At 37.6% G+C, this 27,904-nt stretch overlaps 4 protein-coding genes and 1 non-coding gene across 5 annotated transcripts; 2 read left to right on the forward strand and 3 right to left on the reverse strand.

Moving 5' to 3' along the window:
• Window positions 1-1,977: 1,977 nt before the first annotated feature.
• LOC101314642 lies at window positions 1,978-7,363 on the reverse strand. Its single transcript, XM_004295540.1, has 17 exons — window positions 7,313-7,363; window positions 6,710-6,940; window positions 6,455-6,616; window positions 6,291-6,341; window positions 6,017-6,151; window positions 5,796-5,819; window positions 5,541-5,652; window positions 5,012-5,137; window positions 4,818-4,867; window positions 4,482-4,640; window positions 4,087-4,182; window positions 3,888-4,003; window positions 3,652-3,775; window positions 3,392-3,505; window positions 2,975-3,055; window positions 2,672-2,853; window positions 1,978-2,419 (listed from the first exon to the last, which is right to left on the reverse strand). The coding sequence occupies exons 1-16, from the start codon at window positions 7,361-7,363 to the stop codon at window positions 2,707-2,709; spliced, it is 1,779 nt and encodes a 592-aa protein (XP_004295588.1). The 3' UTR covers window positions 1,978-2,419; window positions 2,672-2,706.
• Window positions 7,364-16,439: 9,076 nt separating this feature from the next.
• Window positions 16,440-17,381, reverse strand: LOC101314931 (metacaspase-1-like). Its single transcript, XM_004295541.1, has one exon. The coding sequence runs from the start codon at window positions 17,379-17,381 to the stop codon at window positions 16,440-16,442; it is 942 nt and encodes a 313-aa protein (XP_004295589.1).
• Window positions 17,382-19,985: 2,604 nt separating this feature from the next.
• On the forward strand, window positions 19,986-20,059 carry TRNAI-AAU. The gene has a single exon. It is a non-coding gene; the product is annotated as a tRNA-Ile (tRNA).
• A 696-nt stretch (window positions 20,060-20,755) lies between these two features.
• LOC101315221 (acetolactate synthase small subunit 1, chloroplastic-like) lies at window positions 20,756-26,083 on the reverse strand. The gene is made up of 12 exons (XM_004295542.1): window positions 25,863-26,083; window positions 24,918-25,131; window positions 24,638-24,721; window positions 24,218-24,286; window positions 24,003-24,086; window positions 23,609-23,758; window positions 23,170-23,256; window positions 22,838-22,942; window positions 22,625-22,747; window positions 22,020-22,172; window positions 21,687-21,752; window positions 20,756-21,405 (listed from the first exon to the last, which is right to left on the reverse strand). Exons 1-12 carry the CDS (start codon window positions 26,081-26,083, stop codon window positions 21,322-21,324), a joined length of 1,440 nt encoding a protein of 479 aa, XP_004295590.1. The 3' UTR covers window positions 20,756-21,321.
• Window positions 26,084-27,010: 927 nt separating this feature from the next.
• LOC101290746 (uncharacterized mitochondrial protein AtMg00310-like) lies at window positions 27,011-27,559 on the forward strand. Its single transcript, XM_004295543.1, has one exon. The coding sequence runs from the start codon at window positions 27,011-27,013 to the stop codon at window positions 27,557-27,559; it is 549 nt and encodes a 182-aa protein (XP_004295591.1).
• Window positions 27,560-27,904: the final 345 nt, after the last annotated feature.

The following is a 27,904-nucleotide window of genomic DNA, read 5'->3' on the forward strand; positions in this document are numbered from 1 at the left end:
GACTTCTCCGGCGAAGCTTTTTCTTCCTTTCTCCAGCGAAGCTTCTTCTTCCTTCCTTTTCGAGCCGCCGAAGGTCCCTGCGGCTTCTCTGTCGAAGGGTCGTATAGCCTTTGCAGCTTTTCCGGCCGAAGAAGAACGCAGGCGTGAAAAAAAAAAACACGTGTCAGATTTCGAATGGCTGGTCACATGAGCCAGCTGACACGACCGTCACACGCAAGAATTTCTCTGAACAAAAACACCATGAACAATATGAAATCTCAACACAAAGAGCCCTTCATCTTGTTCATTAGATTTTTGGTAAATTTTGCCGGGACGTCAACTAATCAATTCGATGTAGCATCATCATGACCCTCATCAGATTAATCAATGAGAACTTTTGCAAAGTTCCAACAACTCTCTTTAGCAAAAAAATTAGTGCTACCATGATATTGGAACACATGCATAAAGAATCGAGTATGATGGTAGCCACGACCTTCCTATGATTGCACACAGCCATACACGTCCTTATCATAATTCTCTTAGTTTTTCGCCAAGCCACCAATTCCAAGCTTCTATTTATATATCATTATTATCTTATTCTCTCTTTCAGCTTTGTACTATTACTCTTGATTCTGGTTTTGCCAATGTCTTCCTGCTCTGAGTCTCACCAGGTCGCTTCTTCTCCTTCATCTTCTTCTCCTTCCCAACATTCGAGTCCAATGATAAAAGTAGTGCAGCTGGTTCCGAAATCGACATCGGATCGACTTCTGGAGAAGTTCTTTGACGCTACACAGTATGACTTTGATTACAATGAGCAGAGTGGATTGTGGTCTCCTCCTGTGCATCGTAGTGTGTTCATGAGCTCACAAGGTAAAATATTCACTGAACATGAAATGCATGCCAAGCTTACAACTCTAATGGCTGCTCAAGCTCGTTCTTCAACACGCCACAAACTTCGCTGCCGAGTAAGTTCATTTCTAACAAGCAATTTCATCTAGCAACATTGTGTGTTTGGTTATTAGATTCCTTTGAACATGAAAATTTTGATTTTCTGTAGGTATTTTGGTGCTCTTGAAGCATATCTTGGAAGCCAGCTTAATATATATATTGAAGAGGATTGCAGGTCAAGAAACAAGTAGCTAGGTAGCAAACAAGAATTAAGAGGAAACATGGGATCCTCAGAAATTTAGAAACCCAATTGTAATTTCTTCTCTTTCGTCATGTAAATTGCATGCTCATTGTTCAGAGTACTACAAAGGAAAATGATAATACGATTGCAAATATTTTGTCATCGAGCCATGTCTTTCTCTATGTTTGTTTTCTATCTTTTCGCCTGTTCGAACTTCAAACAAAGATTCTAATTAGCTAGTGATTCAGTACTACACAAATTTACTGCAGATTAGTGAAGGAATGGTAGATGTGTATTAGGCTATTAGTTACTATGTCAGTTTCATGATGACATACAGTAGCGGCAGCCCCAAACTTGATTATGACTTGTAGGGAGGTTGACGTTGCTCGATTCAAATTGAGCTATTCGCAATGGGAAAGTGGGAACTGGGAACATGAGGGCAGGTTTCCCCACAAACTGTATTTAGTAATGTCAATGTCATGATGCAAATTTTGACAGAATGGGGAAAAACAATTAGCCAATTAGAAAAATCACTGCTCATTCACAGTGATATAGCAAAGGGAATATTTATAGCATGCTCTTTAGAAATCTGGTTCATGTGGTCCATATCCGACCTATTTTAGAGATGGTGTTCTAGCCTATTGGAACTTCAGAATCGGAACTCGGAAGCCGTTTCGTTGAATAGTAATGGTAATAGAGCAGGAACAATGCCGTCTGTGCTTCACAGACTTCTAAGATTCCCTTTTGCAGAAATTTCCTGTTGTACCAAACAGATGCTCTGTTTTGTATGACAAGAAGTTAAAAGGATGAGCCTACATCACATCAATGCTAACATTGCAGTAATTGCTCAGAGAAAGAGAGCTGAGCTTGTCAAACTATGCGGCTTTCGTCATTCACACTATATTAAATTTTGCAGATACAATGCAAGAGAAAATACAGTAATTGATGCTAAAACTATCGGCTGGAAACTCCATGAGGCCTCAACCTACCTCTTTACTGAAAGTTTCATGTACTATTGAAAATTGTAAATGTTCTTCAGTTCTTCTCGTAGTACTTCCGCTTCATAATGAATTTGGTGTGGTAAGATAATTCAATGTGATTTCAACTGCCTGACTACAGTCTACAGCACCCACAAAAGAAATGTATACACTATAATAGTATAATGTTTCATAACCAACCGAAACCCCTTCTGAAAGTGGCATGGGAACCTATTATATTTCACCTGAAACCTTTGAACTCCAGTCATTCAGTTTTATGTTCCTCTAGAAGCCTCTACCTTTCCCTCTTGTAGGTATGGGTATATATATACACCTGCAACCAGAGAGACGGGTAGCATAGCCGTTAAAACCAGCTCAAGAACTAACTTGCTAGTATTACAAGGGAATGATATAACTGTACTCTGAATGATATAGATACATAAGAGAAGTATCTAAATTCGAAACTCAATTTAAGGCTTCATTTACAAATGAGAAACATATCGGTTAGCTTTTCTTCACACTGCTGAGAGAACCACAATCTTGTAGATAAAATATGCTTAGTCATATTTAGCTTTGTAATACTTACGGGGTTAAGGTTGAACATAGCTCTATGCATAAGCTTTAAACCGGTACAGGATTTTGTTCCAAGACTTCTTTTCCTGTAATTCCATCCTTCAAAGTTTTAAAGTAAACATCGTAGTCCTTCTCAGGGGGTGGATTTTCAGGGTCTACTGTAAATGGCTCGCTAAATGGTATAACACTTTTAACCTGCAAAAGGGGTAGTTATACACATAAGACATTGTCCAGACTTAAAAGAAAGCAATTGGTGATTGACTGAACTCCAAAAGCAAATCAACAGGAAGTACGGGATACAAGTCGAGAGTTAAACCTCAAATGTCTTGCCATTTGCATATGGGCTTTCTAATGCAGCAACACAAATTTGAGCAACCTCTTCTCTTGATATCTTACCCTGCATAGAACATATAGCATATAACATATAATTAAAAAAAAAAAACTAGTCCAGAAACACTGTTCCATTGGATGAATAAGCTGAAAGTGATCATTGACATTTTAGTGAACCATTTGATTGTTATTCCTTTGATATCTTACTCTGCATATATAAAACACATATATATCATTTCATCAGAAACAGAGCATTAACTAGTATTTTCGTCCAATAACCAAAGAACCAAATTCCAGAGTCTTTTGAAGCACAGTTCAATTGGATAATATCAACATGGAAAATCAAAATGAGATAAATTTTCACCAAACATACAAGCAATCAGGAACATAAGTCTCCATTTACCGTTATATTATCTCCTTGTTCAAAAATGAGATCTGCTCCAGCAGGCTCCTCAGTTAATGCACAAGGCCTCACAATTGTATATGGAATTCCACTTTCCCGAATTAAATCCTCCCCCTGTTACTAACAAATGTAAGAAACTGGAGAGGAACAAAATCAGGAATTTTCTTTTTGTTTAAATTGGGAGTCAGTTTGCTACATATAAACAGCAGTAGAGTACTAAGATGCAGTAATCAAATAGTTCACATTGGTTTAGTATGAACCTTCAACTTGAAAGTCAGGATAAAATCCAATTCCTTGTTCAACCGCACAGCAGGAGGTTGTCTACTTAGATCAAGTCCAGGTCTCTCAGGCCGGGTAACTCCTGCAGAGCTTACATGTACAAACCTACATGTAAACAAAGGAAATGATGTAAAGAAAGAAGCAGAAAGTTAACCAAGCTGATCAATTATGTTCGGCATAAGAAAGATGTTCAACCAAAGAAAAAGAGTTTTTAAACCTGGGAGTTATAGGATCTTTCAGATATGCCTTTATGCTTGAAACTGGGAGCTTAAATGCCCCTTCCACGAAAGTAGGATTGAGTTTTCCATCATATTCAAACTTGCTGAACATAAGCTGAAAAACAATTTCCAATTTCTCATATGGAATAAAATCTTCAAGTGAAAGAATGAGTAGGAAAAGTGGCTGAAGAAAATTACCTGCAGTGACACAATATTGCTCGGGTCAAATGATGGCGCATCTGGTACTGTTTTTGCACGAAATATCGGCCTCAAAGAAGTAAATGGAAGCCTTACCTGTAAAGAAATGATAGATTTTCTACTTTAATGTAGGTTGAAGTGTTGGAGAGTTTCAAACATGATTCCGTTCATGAAAAAGTGCCCCAAAACAGATTTTGAGAAACAAATCTGGATTCATATATCAACCCACTTTCATAATGCAATTTCAATAGGAAAATAAAATCAGGTTTTGAAAGCCAAATTATTCTGTGGGGAACTTGGAATTGCTTTTAAAAAGAACATTATGTCGCTATGATTGTAAGAGAACTCTTAAAACCCCAAAATTGAGAGGATTGTTGTAAACTTGTAATACTCACTGTCTGCCATTGGTCTCCTACAGTGTCAAAGCCTGCTGTGTAACCAACAGTATCCCAATCACCACTGGTCCGAACAATTAGCTTATAACGACGACCATCACCTTTAAGGCGCAGCTCTAAACCATCATATGCAGAGAGATCCTCAGGTGTTGATAGATTCTAAAAAACATGCCACAATTAAGGAAAGCAAGCAATTTAGAATATCTTGTATCTTCACTGCCAAACTTAATATTACACTTGACAGGGACTTAGTAATTGAACATTTGATGTCAAAAAACATACATGACTGGGAATAGATAAAATTTCTAACAATCAAAAGAAAGCATAGCTGTTTACCTTTGTTCTGATGCTTGTAAATCCACCATTATTTGCGGTGGAAACAACTCCTGAAGTAGAAATACCAAATAAATTAAATGTTTGAGTTGATGCAACCCAATATGAAAAAGATTACCACTCATCAACAGTTTTATAAAATCACCAGTAAGAAAACACTAGACAAACAGAAGTCTAGAGTTTACAAAAAAACACACCTTTAAAAAGTCCAGTTGGTCCACCATCTTCGCTGCCATTTGGGTCGATCAGAAATGTACTTTCACTCACTCCACCCATCACAACATCATCTAAAGCTCCCCAAGCCAATTCCCTACAATTATTACCTGAAGATTGAAAAAGAACTTAGATTATAAATGTGTTATTGGGTCAGAAAAACAATTATTTTAGGTATGGATTTCCGAAGATGTTACAAGCATAAAAATAAAACAAACAATTCAGTTCATTTTGATATATCAAATATTCGACTGTATAATCACAGACAACTCAGTAACTTATGGGGGCCAGATTAAACATTCACAATCTTTCCTAGCTCAACCAGATCTGTGAATGACTATTTAGAAATTTTTTTTAATTTTTTTTTATGGTACTGATCAAGCTTGATCTTACAATTTTATTTATCAACCATTGATTTGTACAAAAAAATCATTCTATTTATTTTTACAAAAACTGCTGAAATGACACAGCATAAGACGATGATTAGTAGTTTCACCTTATAGAAAAGCGTACCTTCATATCCAAATAATAGTTTTCCATTTTGAAGTCCAACACTTTGCTTTAGAGCATTAATCAAATTTTTCATCCCAATGTACTCCACCTTTTCAGGCGAATCTCCCTTGATCTGGTTCCATCAATAAGCCAAAGCTTCATAGTTACTAAGTGAAACATGCAAATAAATGGGAAAATAATTTCAAGTTTTAGTTTAAACATTATTCACAACAAAATTGTGACTCCAGATACAGAATGTAAGCAATCAATTCCCACCTCTGGTTCAAAGAACTTGATGCCCTGCAGCACACCAATTTAAAAGTCAAATGCCTGCTTAAAATTATAAAGAGAAAGAAAAAACAAACTGCGGGACATATTTGAGGCTCTTTGGCATGAGAAATATATGTCAGGCAAGTTTATAACTTAAAGATATCCAACACTAGAACAGATAGAAGTTAAAATGGAGTATCCTCATCTCAACAATGTGTAGAACATACTTGGCTGTATTTTTGCCTGTCAGGAGTGTCCCCTTCCTTTGGACCAACAATGACAGAAACAGCATTAATCACTTTCCTGACTCCTTTGAAGTACTCAGGGATCAGAGTACTCTCCTTAGTAATGTCTCCAACAATCTGAGAGTTTTACAGGAAAAACAAGTCGTCAAAGTTAACAATGTTAAATGTAACAGATGAAACTATAATCCCTAACCAAATATGAATCAAACAACTAAATTTCACTAAGGAAACTGAAGAACATAGGTTGCTAGCCCACCAAGTCAATGTCTGGGCCTAACATCTGTCTTGCTTTCTGTTCATTTCTAACCTGAAAGAATAAAAGACAAGCAAAAAAGATCATGCAAGTGTGAATGAAAACAGATGGTCGTGAGTCAAGATATCATGCAATAAGTAAGCTAATTAAAGGTAAGAGCATAATACCAATACTCGAACTGGAATTCCTTTCTTCCTTAAGATGTTGACTACCCTTCGACCTACACCACCAGTTGCTCCAGCCACTAGGACAGTGCCAGAAGTTTCCATTCTCTTTACTGATTCACTGGGTGACGGGCTGGATATTTTGCTGACTAAAGACTCAAATATCTTCACAGCACAGGTACCAAATTTTTGTTAGTTGAGTGACATGTTTATCTTTCACTGTCTAAAATGAAGTCGAAAACTCTAGCAGTGTCCAACCTTAGCAGGAGAGGGTGGTTCATTGAAGAAGAATAACGTTTTCAAGAATCTACCCAAGTCCCAACCCTGGCTTCCAGATTGTGCTATTATGGATCTTTTCGACGTTCTCCGAGATAGACGATCAGATTTTAGTTGGCTGAGGAAGGTCTGTGGTCTGCCATTAAGTTGAAGAAATGGTTTAGGAAGTGAAGGTTTGTTAATAAGTTTCCTACCAACAGGTGATGGAAAATCCTGCAACCAACCCATCATTGAGTTATAACAAGTAACATCACCAACTAATACTATACTCCTGCACCAATATCCGTTTTCCAATTATCAATCTTTTCACATGAACATGCTCATTCATGAAATGAAATTCCATTTGGGTTGGTTAATAAAGCTTGGCAAGGTTATTACCTATTACATAGAGATAAAGAAACCCACTTTTCCAATTATAAATACAACCAGCAATGAACCAAATTGGATTCAAAAACGCAGAAACAAAAATGGCTAAGCTTTGTTCCTACACATGCTTATCAATCATTGATTCAACTAAAGAGTACAACTTTATTGAACATTTGCACATAGAACTGATAAGGATTAACATTAGCGTTATGTAGTTACCTGAAGATTGAGAGCTGAGGAAGACGAGAGCTTAATGACACCAAATTCCATTGTCCAGGAGAGTTGGAAAGTACCTTCGAGTCTGTTCTGGGGTATTTATCCTGTTGCTGATATTTGAGTTGGAGTGAATACCGACCACATACTAACAGTCAGTTTGACAGTTATGATCTTGGAAACGACTCCTAGTAGTAGTAGAACTGTAGAAGCCTCACTTTCTCTATGCAATTTGGTTCGCTCATTCAGCCATTGCTAATAGTCAAGGAGGTTGGTATGGAGAGTTTAAGCTCCACCATGAGGCCCATGAAACATAAGATCGAATGAACAGCCCCGATAACCACTTCAACTCAGTGACCCACGTCAGGCCCGTTGGATATTTCAGTTAAACTCAGCCCATGCAACAGTGGAAATGATTTGATAAAACGATCTAAACACGACATGAAAATAGCAGTGGCATCACTGGCATGAACACGAATCACGAATGTGACATAAACCAGACAGATTAGTCTGGAAGTGAGCGAATCTGATATTGATACAAGGTAAACAAGCTGAATTCCAGGGTTTGCTACTAACTAGTTAAGTGCCATGTTCAACCATAATGTCTCTACCTGTACCCACTAGTTAGTCACTTGGTCACAAACCCTGAAATATTCATCCATCCACTACTGTTCTTCTGATTAGGCCTCGAGCAGCAGTATGACAGAAAATTATCCCTCATATTCCCGCTACGGTTTTACTCATCTGGATTAGAATCGGTGTGAAAAGATAGGCAACATTTTCCTAAATGGCGCAAAGTAGCTTTTAAGGGCGTTTACTAAACTTGAATGTGATCGAGCGTTTTCGCAAGAGAAGCGTGCGTAGCTTTCAGTGTTTACCAAGAGGAAACAAACTCACGTGTGCATCTGCCTCCCTAAATTGTCATATTATGTATTTAGTCCTGCCATCATTAATTTTGCAGCCCCTCTTGGTATTCGAATGTCAGAAATACTACGATTTTCCGGGAAGAAAACGCCATTCTTGTTGAAATGGAAGGATGCAGAAGAACGTACTCTAGCTCACTTTCTTGTATGCTGAAGTACATGATGGGAAATCTAATTGGCCTTCTAGCAAATGGAATATTATTAAATGACTGATATTTCATGCTGAATAATTTCTCTGATCCTATACATGAGTCACGCTAAATTATATATATGAGCATACATTTTTTATGTCACATTGGTCAAAGAATTAAGATATAACAGATAAAAGTTGTCTAAATAAGACACCTGAGCTGCTGACACTGGTGAATGGTTTAGGGTTTCTTTGTTGACATTCTGCCCTACAGTTTCTTCTTCGTTGGGGCCGTTCATGCCGACACTAGAGGAAATTATTCAACTCCTTGCTGTGATCTTGTTGAGCTTATTTTGCTGCATAATGCAGGCAACTCATTACTCATGCATGTTTGGTTTGTTCTTAGTAGCATTTAAGTCAACAATATTGACATGGTTTTGTCTGTAATAAACATAGTATATATCATATATGCGAGGCCACTGTGATCTTCTTCATTTGAATCATAAGCTCTTGTGTTTGATCGAAATATCGGTTTGTTGATGAGCGTTAATGTTGAACTCTTTAATCGGCTTTTGCATAACAATAAAGTTATATCAAAGCTTGAGATTCATATAATTCTTACAGATCAATTAATCTAGCTATATGATCATAAGGCTTGCATATGTTCATGTTTTCCATAATGTCTGAATAAACTATAAAACCCATCGGAACTAACACTATTTTTCTATGAGAATCAAGACTAACAATTAATATAAGAAATAAGGTCCTCTACAAATTAAACCAAATAAACGATTCATAGTATATCATATCTAATTAGGAGTACCATGAGGGATTGTCGATCACCAAAATTTTTACAAAATCTTTTCATATAATCATATCTTCTGGTCTTCTAAAGTTTCTTTTGGGATGGTCCATCTAATCGTGTCTCATACGAAAGTTGTTGGTGACTTTCTTAAACAAAAACCCAAAATAATGGATCTCATTCACTAGCTACAACTCGACCAAACTTTGTCGACAGTGGATATATACAATATAGAAATAACACGATGTCAAACACTCCAATCTTGTCAATGCCCTAATTGTTAGTGCACTACAACGAAATGCCATTAACAAATAAGTGTTGGATTATAAGAAGCCAAATCTTCATTCTCTAATCCTAACTACTCCTTCTAAAAACTAATCTAGGTACAAGTTAATTAAGTGGTCAACTTTCATAACAATGTTTAATGATAAGAATTAAGGTTTTTGTGGCTCTAAACTGAAAGACTGTAGTCCACGTCTAGCATAGTTCTTTGACGTCTTATAGTGCTAGCATATGCTTGGACATAGTGATGGAATTTGATACTCTATTTACAATTATAGTGGTTTGTGTAACTAAACATTATTTTAGGGGTGACTGTTGCATAATATATAACACTACAAGTCTACAAACTTGAAGGTAGCCAACATGTCGCATGGCCTCTCTGCATCTGAAGCAGTCACACACAACCGCGTATCAACGCCTAACAAGTTGTTATGATGCAAATCCCACTGTATATAGTACAGCACATTTATATATTTCCGCTATTTGAGGTTGAAAGGGGAGTCGAGAAGAGCTTCTGTTCTTGGCATCTGATTAATTAAATTGTTGTTTAATTCTGTCGATTCCTCTTGTTGTGAGCTATGTTCTGGATTTCTTGTTTGTTTCTTTCGGAAATGATGTTGTATGCTGATACTTGGTAACAGCTAGGACTAATGGCGCCAAAAACTAAATTATTATCTTTCTTTCTGAATCCAAAGAAATAGTCAAGGACGTCATTCGAGTTATATATGGTTAGTGCAAAACAAAATAGAGACAAAGAGAAGGATATTTGGCTTTACTTGAATTTCGTGATTATTATGTTTTAATTTTCTCTTTTGTTAGATATCTTTCTCTGTCAGATCGAATTTGCATGTAAATCTCGTATTAAATTTGTATAGTTGTTTTAATATGATATTCTTTTACACAAATAAAAGAGCGTGGAAGATCGATGGAACAATCAATTAGCCAAACCAGTCCCTTTTTAACATTGCAATGTGACTTTGAGATCATTGACATTTAAGTCCAGTGATCCTCATTTTCTTCTCTTAGATTTCATACAGATTCCAAATTTCCAATTCCAATCTTTTCCACGTAAAGTGAGAAACATTGTATACTTTTCTCGTTTTAGCTAGTTATCTTCTCATCCATGAGTTTCAGCTAGCTAGCTTCAGCTTAATTATTCAATATGACAAAGCTAGCGTGGATACCACGAATCATCAAAATGACAATAAATAAAATGAACAAGATTTTGGACCGTAGTCACATTTTCGAATTGCTTATTAACGTATATTGGGGTGTGAATATGATTGCAATGAATTCAGTTTTTCCAGAAGTAATGATATACTGATCTACAAATGGCATATGCTAACTGCATTGCATGCCATTTAATTATCTGCACAAAGTAGCTTTATATAAATGACCAATTCTCAAATTTAATGCATTTATATGGATTACACTTAATCCCAACAAGCAGTTAAATAGAATGTATACCGCTTATTCCCAACAAGTAATTAATACCATATGCATTTTTTTAAGAATGACGTTAAGTCATATATTGATCAAACACAAGTATGTAATAACATAAACACGACTCACCTTCGCGGGTTCTACAAAACAACCTAAAAGACAGGTACCCCAAATTAATATATATGTATATAGAATACAGTATATAAGAACAAGAAATATTTAATCATACTAGAAAATGTTAACTCGTAATCGTTAGTCTTCTTAACTAGATAGCCCTATATCCGGTTAATCCATTAATATTTATCTCTATGATAGTAAGATTACACTACGGGTTCAGTGCTGGCCCCGGCGTGCTCCAAGAGTAATCGAAGTTAACTAGCACCCTCCTTTGTATAGGTGTATTAAGTTGAACACTGATGGGGCATGAAAAAGTAGTTCGAACAAAACTGGTTATGGTGGGGTATCTCGTGATTACAGTGGCAAAGTTATGGGTGCTTTTTGCTATAACTTGGACATTCCAAGCTCTGTTGCTGCTGAAGTTATGGCTATTATCAAGGCTATTGAATTAGCTTGGGTACGGGAGTGGAAGCATATATGGTTGGAAGTAGACTCAGAGATAGTTTTTAGTTTCCTTCGCTCTCCCACTTTAGTGTCTTGGCAACTAAGTGTAGAGTGGAGCAATTGCTTGTACTGAATTTCTTAGATGAACTTTCACTATTCTCATATATTTCGAGAAGGTAACAAAGTTGCAGATGCATCGGCAAATGAAAAGATAAAGTCTTCAGGTTTGACGTGGTGGGACTTGTCCCCAAATTTTGTTATTTTCTCTTTGTAATAACGATTGGTTGGAGCTCTCCACCTTTTGTTTCTGTTAGCTTTTGTTGTTTTGTTATGATCGAGTTATATGTTTGTTTTTTGTTTTTGATAAGAGTTGAGTTAGGTCCCTCCTATGATGTGTTTCTCTTTTTTCTTTTCAATAAATTACACTCGTTTCATTGAGGTTTAAGCAAAACAAAAAAAAAAAAAAGAATTACACTACGGGTGAAGATAAGCGAAGATTTTTCCGAATATATCTTTACTATTTTCCGAAGAAGCCAAGTTAATGCTAGCCGAGCCGCAAGCATAGCAGCTGATTAATATAGCCGAAGGATGCGCATTGAATTTTCAGGGAAGGGTTTGGTATGTGACGGTGGCGCGTATGTATGCTCATGATCAAGAACTTGCCGAGAAAGAAAGAAAAACATATGGGCCGGCGGCTTCGCTCACGATCACCAAACCTAAACCCTTCTCCACGCGGCGCTCTCTCCCGCCCCGATAGGTCTACATGCAGCAGTTTGAAAAATCAAAATTAAAATTCGCAGTCACATTACTCTGACCAATAATGCGACTTCACACTTTCACAGTCCAAATCTCTCTTCCACTCCCAGTTTTTGATCTTTGACTCGGCCAACCCCGAAACGTGATCCCCAAGCTGCTCTCTCCCTCCCTCTGTTTCTCTCTCTAGCCGCCGCCACGCGGTCGCACTACATTAGCTTTCTCTCTCCTCCTTCGCTATATATAAGGAGCTAGCCTCCCTGCTTCCTAACCCCAACAAACCACTCCCTTTTCGGCATTCACAACCAACCCAGCTCTCTCTCTCTCTCTCTCTCTCTCTCTCAGTTTTCTGTACCGTTCACGATCTCCATGGCTCGCCTGAGCGCTTTGGCTTTGGTTTTCTTGGTGGTGTTTGCCACGGTTGTGTCTACCTTAGAAGGAAGAAGGCTTTTGGACACGAAAGAATACCAGTTCAAGAAGAAAGCTGCGTCGAAATCGTTGGATGGATCTCTGTTCCTGAGTGCCCTTCCCAAGGGTAAGGTGCCGGTTTCTACCCCAAGCAAGAAGGGTCATGCGTTCGTCGTCGACGAGAAGCTCATTGGTCGGAGGCATTTGGCTGGAAACGAACGGTTCCTGCAGTCTGTTCCCAGCCCCGGCGTTGGCCACTAGCACTATACATTCCCGGCCGGTTTTATAAACCATCTATTTTTTCATTAGGTTATTTCTATACAATTTTGGTACTGTTGGGTTTAGATGAGAATTTCAGTGCAGTGATGTTTAATTGCAATGTATAGACAGACAGTGTAGTAGTAGTCATCTCTTTCATTTCCTTTTCTTGGGATCAAAATTGTAACTTGCATCCCCTTAGAATATTAAAGACAGCTTACAGATATTTGTAGCCAAATTTCAACTCTATTGTTCTTCTTCATTCAATCTTTTTCTCTGTTAGTTCAAAATTGCGCGCGAGTAATTGAGTTCATTTGTGACGGATAGTCGCGCGCAAAATTTATCTTTAATCTAAAAGAACTAACAACAAAATCATAATCTAATAACTCTTAGCATTTTTAATTACTCTCGATCATTACCAATCCTCTAAAAGAAAGAAAAGGTAACCAACATTGAATTTCAGTATTTTTGTGGCGATTTTGCTTGCATTTGGTTAACAAGGCTAAGGTTGGCATGTTGTCAATTAATTAAAGTCTCTCTACAATGTAGTTTCGCTTTCATACATATATGCTCTATATAGCTGTATTTTATCTGGGTTGGTGAAGCTTCAATTCTTAGAGAACAGGCGGTTTTGTCATTGATTCTTGTACTTATGCGTATCAAATAGCTCTAAGCATCTTCTGCTATTGGGAAATTTTGCACTCTACTAAACTTGCACAAATTAATAAAGCTTTCCTTTAAATTAATGTTGAACTAAAATAAAGCTTTGCATGGACGACCATGTATATATGCAATGCCATTTGGCTTTCATTAGCTCTAATAACTTGAAAACCCAAAGAGTAAGTGTATGTTGAACAGGCAAAAGCGCGTTTCGGAGAGTTGTCATCAACAAATCCAATTGATTCATTGTTGTTGATGGTTATTGCTTGCTATGAAACTATCTTGTGCAAGTAAAGTCTAAAATTTTCAAGGAACCAAAAGAAGAAGAAGAAGAAGAACAACAAAGAATTCTTTAGGATAAAATTTGCTAATGTTTTACAATGATCTATCTTAATTGAATTGGTTGAGCAAACTACTATCAGCCAAGATAACTTAGCTAGGAGTGACATAGATCCATGCATGTGTGAGAAACTTAGAATTTTTTTCACATTCAAAATGTGCACATTTCATGGTTTGAGAAACATTAAGGTTAGTGATCAATCATGTATGTTAATTAAATTTGAGACCTTATTTTTAACAGGTAGCTAGATTAATAACAGTAGCTATAACCATCATAGTAGTCAATAAGCCAAGATTGATGCATATATCACTCCAATTTCTAACCACCAAGATTGACTAGCTTGGAGGATGAACCCGAGAAATTAACATGAAAGAGCCTATATGCATGTTTCTCTCAACAACGATCGCCATCTTATCTTTTAACTTTCAAATCATCAAGAATTCTCCATCTAAGATCAAGTAGCTAGCTTAGTCACATCGATCTCCTTGTTTCCACAACCTTTATTTCTTCTAGCCTTCCTCAAAAGAAAAAAGAGTGACCAAAAATAATCAAACTAATAAAGAATGGAATATTGGTTGATGAGTAGTGTACGTCAAATTCCAAAGTCTGGTATAGCGAAACTCATTTAGTTTGGACTTTGGTCCATCTTCCATCCACATCTTTCACCCTCTTGCACATAAAATTTCCCTGAAATGAAGAACTTGCTAACCTTCATTTTCAGTATGATTAGACTAATTACCCCAGTCACATATTTTGGACACACCACCGTCGACATTGAATATATAGAACGAAGTTCACTGTGAGCAGGCCTTACTAATTGAATATATTAGTAACCTCTCTTTTCGTTTAAATCAGTGATCGTATCTTTTTTCTTTCTATCAAAACAAGTATGTGCCAGATAGAAATTTGATCAATGAATCGATTAAAACAAGTAATCCACGTCTCTGTCGGTGAGCTGTGACTTGGTTAGTTAAAGTGTTTAACTAACAACTTTAATGTCATGAGTTCAAACCTCACTAAACATATGTAGGGTATGTGAGTTATTAATAAAAAATAAATAAAAAAAGAAGTAAGGTAATCCACGTCCTCACAATGTGGTTCAACTAGCAATATTGCTGGTAACGCAAATCATCGAACCTAGCTATGAATTACAAGAGGAGGGACATGGGTGTCTATAAATTCTTTCATTTTCCTTCGCACGTACGTTATGTGAACTTAGTGGAAGAGAGAAAAACCCTACAAACTAGAAGACAAGTCGGCTTTTCCAAAGAAAACACACGGGGCTCCACGGACCGCCCAATACAGTAAAATTATTTGACGTTGGAACTCTGTGTTCCATTCTATTATTTGTGATTCTGCATGGGCAGTTGGGCACTGATTCTGCAAAGATGCTCAAGTTTAATTTTACATTTTGGTTGCCCAGAAGCATAAAAGAGATTGAAGGCTGCGGGTTTCAAGAAATACATGAAATGAACTGGTATTATTAAGGGGGGTTTAGGGTAATGGAGTCAAGTGAGGATGGGTGTAACGTGCAAAACAAGTCACCTGCTTAAACATAGGCTGCGCCACCACACCCCACCCCACAAAGATATTTTCAAAATTTGACTTTTATGTTTTCATACTATTTGAGGAACCTTAATTTCAGCAAACTGACTAATAAAGAAGGAAAATTATGTTGTGCCATTAGACATAACATGTCTGCTGGGAACATTGGCAGAATTTGCAACCCACCACCCTCTGCTGGACCCCTCCCCCTCCCCCCCCCCCCATGCTGAACCTCTCCCTCTTTAGTGATAGGCATGTTATACTGTTCGGTATAATAGCCAAATCCAATAAAAAAAGCTTTCTTGCCATGTTTCGTTATGTTCTTAGCTTCAAATGTTTTTCTTTTAATTGATATTTTGAACTGAACAAAATACCCTCTTAGATATAGATAATCTGAAGCACTAATTTCATTACTGGCAAAATGAAATGCGGGCAAAAGCTCAAGTTAAATCAGAAGGTCCTTTTATATGGGGGTATGGTTTGGGATGAACAAAAATAATGAAAATTACTAGCATTACTCTCATCTCTTAATCATTATCATGTTCTTGAATTGTAGCCGTGTTGCTCTGTTTGATAATTAAGGATTAGTTTCTCCGGTCGTCATTCATTAAATTTGAAGTCGAGTGAGTTCGATCTTCATCAAGTGACACCAAATCAAACGGGCCTAAACAAAGCCACAACTTGTTTCCCGTCTCTGGTGTCTTGGTTACGCAGCAAAAGCCCAATAGAATCACCATAGAGGTTCATGCAAACTTGCAAAGTGTCTGTGTGGTTAGGCTTATTCACTAATCAAGGTGCGTGTGAGTATTTGAACCTCATTACTCACAACACAAACGACGGGGAAATTAATAGAGAAACATTATTTTTACATGTAAAAGGGTAATTAACTTTACAGGAAGTTCACGACTAGAACCAATTGAAGAAAGATTGATTAATTAGAAGAAACGAGAGGGTAGATTTAGAGATACAAGAGCACAGTACGTTGCAGATCGACAAGAAGAAGATCGATCGGATCTTGGCTTAGCTTTCTATAGGGAGAAAGGCCTGGTGAATACATCAAACACTTCACTTGAAGTTAGCTGTGGTTCTTGTATCGGTGAGGCTGCATCAATACAATCCTTAACCACGGTAGATCGCATTGCAAGCAACAAGTTTCCATATGTATTTCCACACCCTCGATCAATGGCATCGATGAAAGCCCAAGTCATTGCACCTCGTGGGATTCCTTTCTCCACAGAATTCTGATGATCATCACATCCGCTAAAGGAAATGACCTCTCCACCTTTTGTTCCTTTCCAAACACCACCTTTCTTAGGTCCTCTATGTTCCTTCCAGAACCACCTCCGTCCACTTTTGTCTATTTTACAAAGAAACGGCAAGTCAAGAACAGTACCACTGTGGCAAGCATCCACAATAGCATGCAGCTTGACACCAGCCGGAATAGGTCGGACAATAATGTCATTGATCTCGTCATCAACGATCACTCCCTTAGTCCCGTAATCTAAGGGTAAGAGTGTCTCGTCTAGTTCGTCCTCCTCGTCTCCTGTGTTGTTCGGCTTCTGATCACCATGACCGGAAAAATAAAACACCAACGAATCTCCAGCTTGACAATCTTGCACAAGCCAACGTAGTGCTAACGTTATGTTTGTCTTGGTAGGGGCCTGATGACCTTTCATTTCAGTGAGCATGCGAATGGAAGACGCAGGGAATTTGAACTCACTATCCAGCAAGGCCTGCATTGAAATGGCATCGTTAGTGCAGCCATCGAGCTCCGTATTCTTCCCCATTCCCTTGTAATTTATGCCACATATCACGGCTCGCTTGCGTTGGTGGGGGAACCGAGAAGGCGGAGGAGGGCGTTTGTTGTAGGAGAAAAAGGAGAAGGCATATGAGAGGGGAGGAGGGAGCTCGATGTTGTTGTAGGAGAAAGAGGAGGAGTATGACCGGGGAGGAGGAGGAGGTGGACACATTGAGTATGCAAAGCGCACGAGGGTCTTGCATCTGGAGCAGCATACATTCTGAGAACGTGTAGGTAGTGCCTGCAGATATGTTTTGCAGTTTGAGCAATTTAGAGGCATGAACATATATGGTGACTGGTGAATTTGTTATTATAAGATGTTTATTGTGATCTCTAAGATTTTGAACGTAAGAGTTGAGGCTAGGTGATGTGAAGAAACGGGTAGGAAAGAGTGGGGTTGAAGAAAGAATCACAAACAGCAAAATGATACTAGATTAGTGGTGCTTTATAAATTGCAATATTAATCCTCACAAAGTTACGTAAGAGACTCGTAATATTGAAGTATCTCCTAAAGTCGATAATATGCTCATTCTCTTTTCGAGTTGGAGACATGTCTCTTTGCATATATGAATGTAGTATATATGCCCCACTGTTTTAGCAAGACTTGCTTGGTGATCCGGAGTTTTGATAGTCTTGAATTGAAGTTCATTTGATTAGTTCATTATGAGTGATCATCAAGAGTACCCTAACTGGTGACTAATTTAACTACCTAACTGATTTTAGTAAAATCCAGTAACATATATATGATCCATTATATAGTTACCTCTCCAATATTGTATAAAAGAAAGTGTATATTCTGGCCACTTACCAAAAAGAAAAGAACTATCTCGGATGCTGCTGCTTGTTTTTAAGATCTACGTACTGTGAGTTATTAGCTGAGTTGGGAACAAATTTGCTGCCCACATCTTACTAGTTGGAACACGAAAGGGATATATCATGCTGCATGCTACTTTGTTTTTGAGGTCTACAGTGAGTTGAGTTAGGATGGAGCACGAAAGGGATCGAGCAGCATCTTTCAAACACACAACTTTTGTAATGAAAAGCTATTCAACATAGGAAAAAAGAAACTATTTAGTCACATCCGAGGCTACTTTGATCTATTCACCAAATAAACTTAGTTTTGATCTGATTAGATCCGCATACCCATTCAAAGATAATTTTGCAAACCATGAATTGTAACTCAAATCTCAAATGACAATATCAAAGGGTATCAAAAATTGTTACTGAGATTCTGTTTTGTTGACAACTTACGTAATTACTCGTAAGTTCTCAGTGCTAACTTCAATGCCAAGCAACAGAAAGGCTTGTATAACAATTAATCCAGAACCAAGAAAAATTAACAGACGAAGTTTAGTTACATGAATAGAAGAGGATGGAACAACTTAATGTATATCAAATTAGTCCAAAAACTATACTAAACCAAATCGAATCATGAACTAGCTACTAGTAAATGTCTTGAGGAATTAGGTATCTTGTTTGTCCTGTGGCTTGGACCAGAAGGTGGGATTTTAGGACGCTTTGATAAAACATGAGCATGATCCTGAGAAGCCACTTCCACCTTGACCTGGTGCTGCATATCTAACAGCAGCAGTCTGTTGTTCACAGCTGGAGCACTCGCCTCTAAAGCCTCTTCTGTTCTGTGACCATTAAGAGCCACCGGGTAAGTTCTAGTTGCTGATGTTATGGCTGCCAAAACTGAGACAGAAATCAAGACTTTGATGGTGAAGAAGCAACATGGTTTCTGACCGAAGGTGTGCATGATGAATAGCTAGGAAGAACTGGTTTAGTCTGAGAATCTGAGATAGCTAGTGAGGACGATAGGACACCATCCATCGAAGTTATATATGCGCAAAATTGCATGCATAATGAACATGTGCTTGTCAGGTTGTATTGAAATGGAGCATCACATATTACTTTCTGGTTAGATAGATTTTAGCATAGATAGCAATGATGATACTTTGGAAAGTTTAAGGAATAAGATAATTTCGTCGGCGGGATTTTCTGTCCATGATGTTCATGTTCTTGTAAATAAAGCTTGCTGACATTGAACTTAGTCCTTTTTGATCTCCTACCTGCCTATTTCTCCAATCATATATCATACCTTTTCAGTTCCATGATATGGATTAGAAGACTATTTGAACGATGAGCACTCTTCGTTGATGATTTTGTCAACTTACAAGATTTCACTAGTTCATCTCTTCAAAGAATATCCTACCATATCATCATTTCAACTTGGAAAGTATACAATTAGCTCCACTATTTCACAAAAAGGAGAATGAAAATGGGTTTTCTTACGTATACGAATTATTAGAACTCAGCTTTGGAAATAGCTCATGAAGGATCAGTTTTGGAGAAAGTTATGAAGTGTAGCTATCTACATCGGATTACAAACTTTTGGCAACTTTCTTTCTGGTTCTGGTAGGCCAAATTACAAATTGATTTTTGGAATGAGCATGAAAAGCATTTTTTCAGAAACTTAATTCAAGAAAGAGGGCTGGTTCAAAACTTCAAATAGGAAAACATCACATAATTCACATTCACATGCTTTTGAGAAGGTGAAGCACTATCAGCAACAACTACCCAATTCACCCAAGAGGTGGCGAACAAATTCTAGTCAAAGGTTATAAAATGGAAATCCAGAACAACTATAGGACCAATTCCTAAAATGGTTCTCATTCATCGAAAAATAAATCCTATAATGGTTCTGTATATATTTCAAGTCAGTATCGTCTGTTATCATCCAATAAATAGAATGATTCTTCCAGTTTTATCAAATGGCCTATTAGCTCAGCTGGTTAGAGCGTCGTGCTAATAACGCGAAGGTCACAGGTTCGAGACCTGTATGGGCCACTTTTTTTAACTTTTTACATATTTCAAGGATTGGTTTTGTACTTCTGTTGCTCTTCCACATGGCAACACATGATTTTGCTTAGATGAGGACTGATGTTAATTTTACCACTCCCTGATTTGATTGGGTCGCTCATATAAATTTAGATCCTTTTGATACATACATTTATTAAGTGATCTGCTTGTGAGTTCTAGGATGGATTAAAATAAATTCAGATGTTGTTTGGAAGCATGACGAGGGTATTGGAGGTTTCGGCGTTGTTTTTCACGATTTTGCGATTATAAAGGTTAGTTTGTTAGAGGTTTTGCTTCTAATATTGATATTCTTAGTTCCATTGCGGTAGAGCTAATGACAGTGATCACAGCTATAGAGCTTGTTTGGACTCGTGATTGGAAGCACATTTGGTCAGAGGTAGATTCTTCTTCTGTACTTGACTATATCCGCTCTCTTTCACTTGTGCCTTGACATCTTCGAGTTAGGTGGTTGCCTATACATGATCTCTACAATGACTTTTAAAGCTTCTCACATATTCATAGAAGGAAATAGAGTAGCATATGCTCTATCTAATCATGAAACATCTCTGGTATGGTAAGATGTGCCTCCTCCATTTATCTTGTTCTATTATGAGTGATCTTTTAGGTCTGCCAAAGTTTAGGTTTCGTTAATTCGTTTATTCTGCTATACTGATTTTTTCTCTTGGTTTTAGAAGATTTTTATACTTTATGGCTGACATTGGCCTAGTCCTCTAGCTTATTGTACATTTTTTATTTTTCAATAAATTTTCGTGAGGGACGATGTTAATCTCCCTTCGCTTGCCAAAAAAAAAAAGGCTACAATATTTGATACTGAGAGATACAATTTCACATCTATCTATGGTTGTTATAATACATAATTCAAACAAAAGCTTAAACCCTAGGATTGGACACACAATCATGCCTTAACTTCAACCTCCATGGTTAGCCTAATGGCCAACCACTTGCTACTCCTACATCCTTAGGTTGATCAAGGTCCGAAGGAGGGAGGTCTCCTACTTGTCCAAGAAGAAAAGTACGACATATAAGTAACTGGAACTTCTTCCGAGTGCATGTTGAACACTTCCGTGAGACCAGACACAGATAATCAAAAGACTTGACTTGGATGTTTATTCCTTTTCTGATATGAATGTAGCCAGCACGCGAAAATGTTGCCTTATCAAAGTGGAGGAAAACAAGAACTTACATTACGTGGTCAGCCATAATAAAAAGCCAGTGAGAAATCCCTGGCATTATAATGGAAGGGGGTATCCACGGAGAGAAGTGGAATCCACACCAGAACCCCGCTCTAATGCCACTCTCCCAGTCCGCGCAATCTACAAGGCAGAAAAGAATTGTTAAGATCTAGGAACTAAGGACCATCCCAAGAATCTGGCAACCAAAATCTTAGACTATCTTAACAATAGAACCCTGTTGGAATAATGTCTATATGGCACATGATTGCATTGTGCATCATCTGTCAATGAGACGGAAAGTTGAAACTATTATTGAACACTTATATGGAAATTCAGAAGCAATACAATGGAACAAAATCATCATGTTCAACAATAGTTACAATTAATTATTGGTTACAACAACAAATAATGAAAAGACGAACCTCACAAAGCCCATAGGGCTCTAGTAACTTCTGCAATGCAACCATTTTATTCAAATCGCCGGTAAGCTGAAACAATTATGAATAACTGGTATTAATGATATGTTGTGAAACAAAGAAATAACAACAGATGCTATGTCCCCAGTATTATGTAGTCAGCTCAAATTGCGGATAAAGCTCAGGCCCTGTTTAGCAGTGGCACTTCTGGAATATGATTGAAAATGCTTGAGCCTTAACCCACCAATGATTAAAAGGAAAAAACGTCTACCATGCTGATAAAATTGAAGTACTGAACAATCACAATATGTTGACTTGAAGGAAGGAAAGAGATTTAACCTCAAGAGTAATTGTGTGATCAGAAACATCAACGGCTTTAGCACGGAAAATGCCAGCAATATCGAGAACATCCCTTCTAGCATTAGCATTTACAGCAATCTTTATTAACATCAACTCTCGCTCAGCAAATGGCAAGTGTGTAATATCCCGAACCTGGAGAGACAACAGTATTTTCTATCATCCCAAAAAGGCATGAACAAAACCTATTTTGAAGAAGCTTAGACATACTACAGCTACCCAAAATACAATTCATTAGTCAATTAATATTGAACTGAGATAGGATGGCGACAGAGAATATAAGAACAGGTTGCAATTCATTAAGATAAGGATAGGAGAATAAGATCTGGTGCCAAAGAATCATTAATATAACATTCGACTTCTTAAAAAGTAATTTCAATATAACAGTGTACTTGGTTTTATACCCTCTTAATAAGTTGCATGTTTGAAGATAGTTGATTCATAACTACAAATGAAGTATGCAAAGTTTTCTAGTAGCCACTATGTATCAATCTTTTTCTTTTGTTCTGGAGATTAATAAGTCCTCCCCAAGAGGATTGCTGTAAATCCACAATGAGCTTGCAAATATGTAAGTTCAGAAACCTTACCTCATGAAGATCTATTAACTTGCGAAGTTGCTGGACCAACTTGGTAATTGTGTCATCAGTACCAGGAACAACAGTTGTAATGCGAGAAAGCCCTTCCTTCTCAGAAGGTCCCACAGCTAAACTCTACGAGCATAAAGTGAAACCCAAAAGTCAAGTGAGGAAAGGCCAAAGAAAAGCAAATATAGAAAGACAAGCTCAGCCGGAATAACTAACCTGAATGTTATAACCTCTTCGAGATATGACTCCTGTTACTATGTTCAGGACTCCAGGTACATCACTCACCAGCATACACAAAGTGTGTGATTGAACACCACTTGACTGTATTAATGAATTGAAGAATATTAAAGTTTAGGTTTTAATGCACTGATTTGTAGAGTTTACAAATGAATAGGATATTTTGCGAACTACAGTCTAGGTAACGAAATCTATTTTGAACCTTGCACACCTTATAAAGTAAGATTTTTAATCTTAAGAGCAAATAGCTATCCTTTTAGAAAATAAGATGAATTACCACTTAAAGCACTCAAGGTTGTAAGATAACTTACATCTTCATCATAGAGCACACCCCAATGAGCATCAAGTACTTGATTTGAAGGACAGTCATCATATGGCTCCACTGGATAAACATCACCCTTCAATAATGAAATGAGATTCACTTACATTCAACCCAAAATTCAATATATCAAGAAGCTCAGTCACCAATTAATAATTTGAAAACAGAACTTTCCTAAACAGAAGAGATATGCTTTATTGTGCATGATGGGAAATGTCATCTTGAATCATAAGCTAAGTCATTCAATTTAATTGCATGTGAATGAGACACTTGCTATATCATGGGAGAATCCCTTTCAGTCCTATTAAATGGCCCCATAAAACTCATGAATTATGAATATGCATGCATGGTCCAACGTAACAGAATAAAGATCTCCTCAATAGGTAAGCAATATAGGTCTCCTTCCAGAGAGAACATATACGGATATGTACCTGTGAGGCAATACTGCTAGAACCATTGGCTGAATGATTTGCTTTCACCGCAACTTCATCATCAGACATTCTTTCAAGATCAGGATAAGAAGCTGCAGAAAATCTCCAAAAAGGAGCCGTCTCACCCATCTTTTCTCGTCTCAAAGCAATCTGTCAGTAAAGTCAAATTGAAACCTTAATACAAAGTTTCTACATAATCTACTGAAAAATTTAAGACAAAAAATATGGTTATTCAATTCAGCTACTGAAATGCAGCACACCACCACCATAAAAGATTACATATTGTGTTGTTTGGAGGGTTAAGCACATTAACAGAGACGCGCGCGCGCACATAAACAAACACATATTTCTAGTGATAACCATGAGTCCATGACAATGAAAATATATAACTTGCCTTTCCAGTTCTTGCAAGTTCTTTGATTCCAAATTTGCTAAAGTTTCTTTGAACAGCAACCATTTTCCCAGGGTCTCCAGTAACCTGAGACATCCACAGTGGTGTTAGGGTCTACAAGTCTAAATCCAAACACATTCAAGTTTTTGTCACTGACAACAAGAAGTGGTAGTGCAATATACAACTGGAGTTTGAACAAAGGATCTGACAACATTTACCTCAATTGTTAGTGAGTGTTCAGAGATGTCCACAATTTTTGCTCTGAAGATGTCCACTAACCACATGATCTAAAAGGTTGAGAACACAAACAAGATGAAGGGCAAGGATTTCGTAAGATGACAAACGAGTGTCTAAGAGGGGTGCTCAGCTGTCAAACTAGGAAATGACCACGGTTTCTTCAAATAATAATCCCCAAGAAGATGAGAACAAAAGATACACAAACATGCAGTAACAATGACAGCTTCAATACATGCAACGGTTGGGCAAAAATTTCAAATAGAAATACCTTGTTTATTTATCAACAGAAACAAACCAAGGATATAGTGGGGGACAGTTACTTGGAAGGAATCAGATTAATTATCTCACTGACCATATGAGACTCTTTATCCAAACAAATATTGAATGATTTGAACTTTTACCTCTGCACGGTTGCTTGGATCTGCATGAAGTTTGATAAGCATCAATTCACGTTCTACTTGTGGCTCCCTTGAGATATCTTCAACCTGACAAAGTAGAAATATAAGTGAAGATGATGCAGAAGCAAGCATGCAAAGGATCTCAGTTGTTGAAATCAAATTTATATGAATTAGGCATTGCTCTATTGTTCATGTAGGTGAATAAGATCCAACTGCCAATTTTCATTTCCAAAATTCAAAATAAGTACCATAAAATAAGATTTCTAAGGAATTCAAGTATAACCTTTATCACATTCACCAACTTGTTGAGCTGTTCAACAACTTGCTGCAAAATCTTTTCAGTCCCTGAGACAACTATGGTAAAGAGAGCCCTGTCCTTGTTCAAGCCAACAGCAAGGGACTCAATATTGTAACCCCTCCTGGCAAAAACCCCTGCTATTCGGTTTATAATTCCACTCTCATCACCAACAAACACTGAAATTGTATGGCGTTTCACCCTGAAATGATATAATAATCCCATAATCAGAACTCCCAACTTGAAAAGTAGATATACACATCAGAATTTGCAGTCATGACCCTGAATTCAGAATCAGCAAGTTGGGAAGCCTAATCAGCCCAACTGACAGGTCTAAATACCAAGAAGAATTGACTGTGAATGGAATCAATCTCCTTATTCATTCTCACTAACTACAGTTCGGGTCTATAACCGAAGACTTACGTATCCACATAAAATTTACAAATACACACTCAGTAGCCTTTTCTAGTAATCCTACAACTTTACACTTTTGCTACCCTCCTCACAAAGACGAAAAGAAACTCAGTTCCACACTCAATAGGCTCATTCCTTGAACTAAACTTCAAAACTGAACAGTACTAAAAAAATTGGATTCTTGTCTCCATCAAAAGTAAATCCACCAAACTTTAACAAAAGAATAACTTATATTCTCTAACTACCAATATGAAAAAATTTCCTCAAATAGCAACAACAGAATAAAGCTACCAAACACTAGCATCTTAACCAGGCAACTAAAACAACAAGTAAAACCCACAAAACTGAGCTCAACCCAAAACTCCCACAACAAATAGGAACCCAATTTCACCCAGAAACTTCACCAAACTTACCACAACTAAAATGCTCAATACACTCGAACCAAAACGGCAAAACCCATAAAAGAAAGAAAAAAAACAAATTACAGAGAGAACAAAGCTGGAGTTGAACAAAACTCACTTAGAGCGAATCAATGAAGGCGCAGGGTCAGTGACAGACACAGCATTGTTGGTGCTAGCAGAGACCACCAGGTCCTTAGACGCCAAAGACTTGAACTTTAGTGGCCTCTGATGACCAAGGTCTAAACTTTTCCGGAACCCACGTCCCAAATCGACTCGGAAACATGGGTTCGGGGTGAATAGTGAAGTTGAGCACGGTGGTGATGACAGAGAAGCCGCCATTGTTACTGGGTTTCCAAGAAGAGAGACAGAGAGCTGAAGACGGCGCTTGGTTTAGACTGTAGAGTTTTGGTTAGGAACGCCACGCCTTTCTCGCACGATGTTTTGGCACGTTTAATTTGGACACTACCTCAAACGCACCGTTTTAAGCTCATTGATGGAGCTGAGGTACTTGCGGATTTAAACTAACTTTATAAGATATTTAGTAACGTTTGAGAGGCATTTGAGTTCATACCCATGCGGAGGTCGATTAGTCGGGTGATTGTGTTACTAACGTTAACGTTAAGGTGGCTTGTTACCTCATTCAGATAAAAAATAAATTTGTATTTTAATATCTAAAATTTGTATATGCTTTAAATATATACTTTTGAAGTATAACTTAGATATCTCATATGTATACAACATTATCAAATCGGTGAATTAATATCTTTTGAAAAAACAAAAACCGAGTAATTTTGTCGCTTCTAACAATCAGTAAGACATTTAAGTGACAATTGGTTACAAAACATTTTCAATTAAGAGAGAAATTTTGAACTTTTAATGAGCAAAGTTTTTTTTTTTATCAGATTTTAATGATCAGAGTTTGGTTAATACTTTCTCATAATCTCAGTTTGGTTGGAGTAATAGTTATATGGTATACATCATCGTACGATATATTGTAATAACATAGAGTTAGTTTATAATAATGTATTGTACGTTATTGACACGTACCAGATTAAGTTCTTGAATTACATATATGATTTAATTGTTCTATGCCATGAACGTTATTTGGGATTGCCTATAGTGACTGGAAGAAATAAAAAGAAAGTCTTCAAGGGTGTGGCTGATCGGGTGTGGCAGAAAATTCAAGGTTGGGAAGGTAAACTGCTTTCCAAGGGTGGTAAGGAGGTGTTGATCAAAGCTGTGGCTCAGTCAATACCTACTTATACTATGAGTGTTTTCCAATTACCAACAGGGATTTGTAAGGAAATTAACAAGCATGTAGCAAGATACTGGTGGGGCAATTCTGGTGGAAAAGGTATACATTGGAGGAGGTGGGATGCACTTTGTGTGCCGAAGGGAGAAGGTGGCTTGGGTTTTAGGGAGTTTCAGGGTTTTAATCAAGCTTTGGTTGGAAAAATTGGTTGGAGGCTAATTCAAGATGAGGAGTCTTTGGTTGGTCGGATGTTGAAGGCTAAATACTACCCTAATAGTTCTTTTTTGGAGGCTGTTATTGGGAGGAATCCTTCCAGTATTTGGAGGGCTGTGATGTGGGGTAAACAACTTCTAACTAAAGGTCTTCGGTGGAGGGTAAGCAATGGGGCCGATATTCGAGTTTTTCAAGACCCTTGGGTTCCTGGAATACCTGATTTTAGAATTGCATGGAAGAATGGCTGTGATTGGAATATGAGAGTGAATGAGCTGATTTCGGTGTCCGGTTTGTGGGATATGCATAGGCTGGAGCAAGTAGCTACAATGCAGGAAGTGGAGGCTACTTAGTATCCCTATTGCACATTCAATGACACGACCACCCCGAATTTCACCCTGAAACCCAGAGTAAGTCGTGCGGGGACCACCGTCCAAGGAAATTTACTGAAAAGATTAAGCAAATCTCCCTTGCAGATGGACAACCCTAAGTCGAAAATTTCATATACACTCTTAATTTAACGCTTCTGAATATCACATAATATACAAAAATTCTAAAGTATTCAGAGCTACTAAACATAAGCGGAAGCAAGAAAATACGAGTAGGTTGAACAGGTAACCTACTGGCGAAAACTGGCCGAAAAGCGGGTGACTATGCCTCGTCTCCTACTAGATCCAACCCGAACTCTGCAGACTGGG

The sequence above is a fragment of the Fragaria vesca genome, linkage group LG3 (genome assembly GCF_000184155.1).
Source record: "Fragaria vesca subsp. vesca linkage group LG3, FraVesHawaii_1.0, whole genome shotgun sequence".
Taxonomy (NCBI): Eukaryota; Viridiplantae; Streptophyta; class Magnoliopsida; order Rosales; family Rosaceae; genus Fragaria; species Fragaria vesca.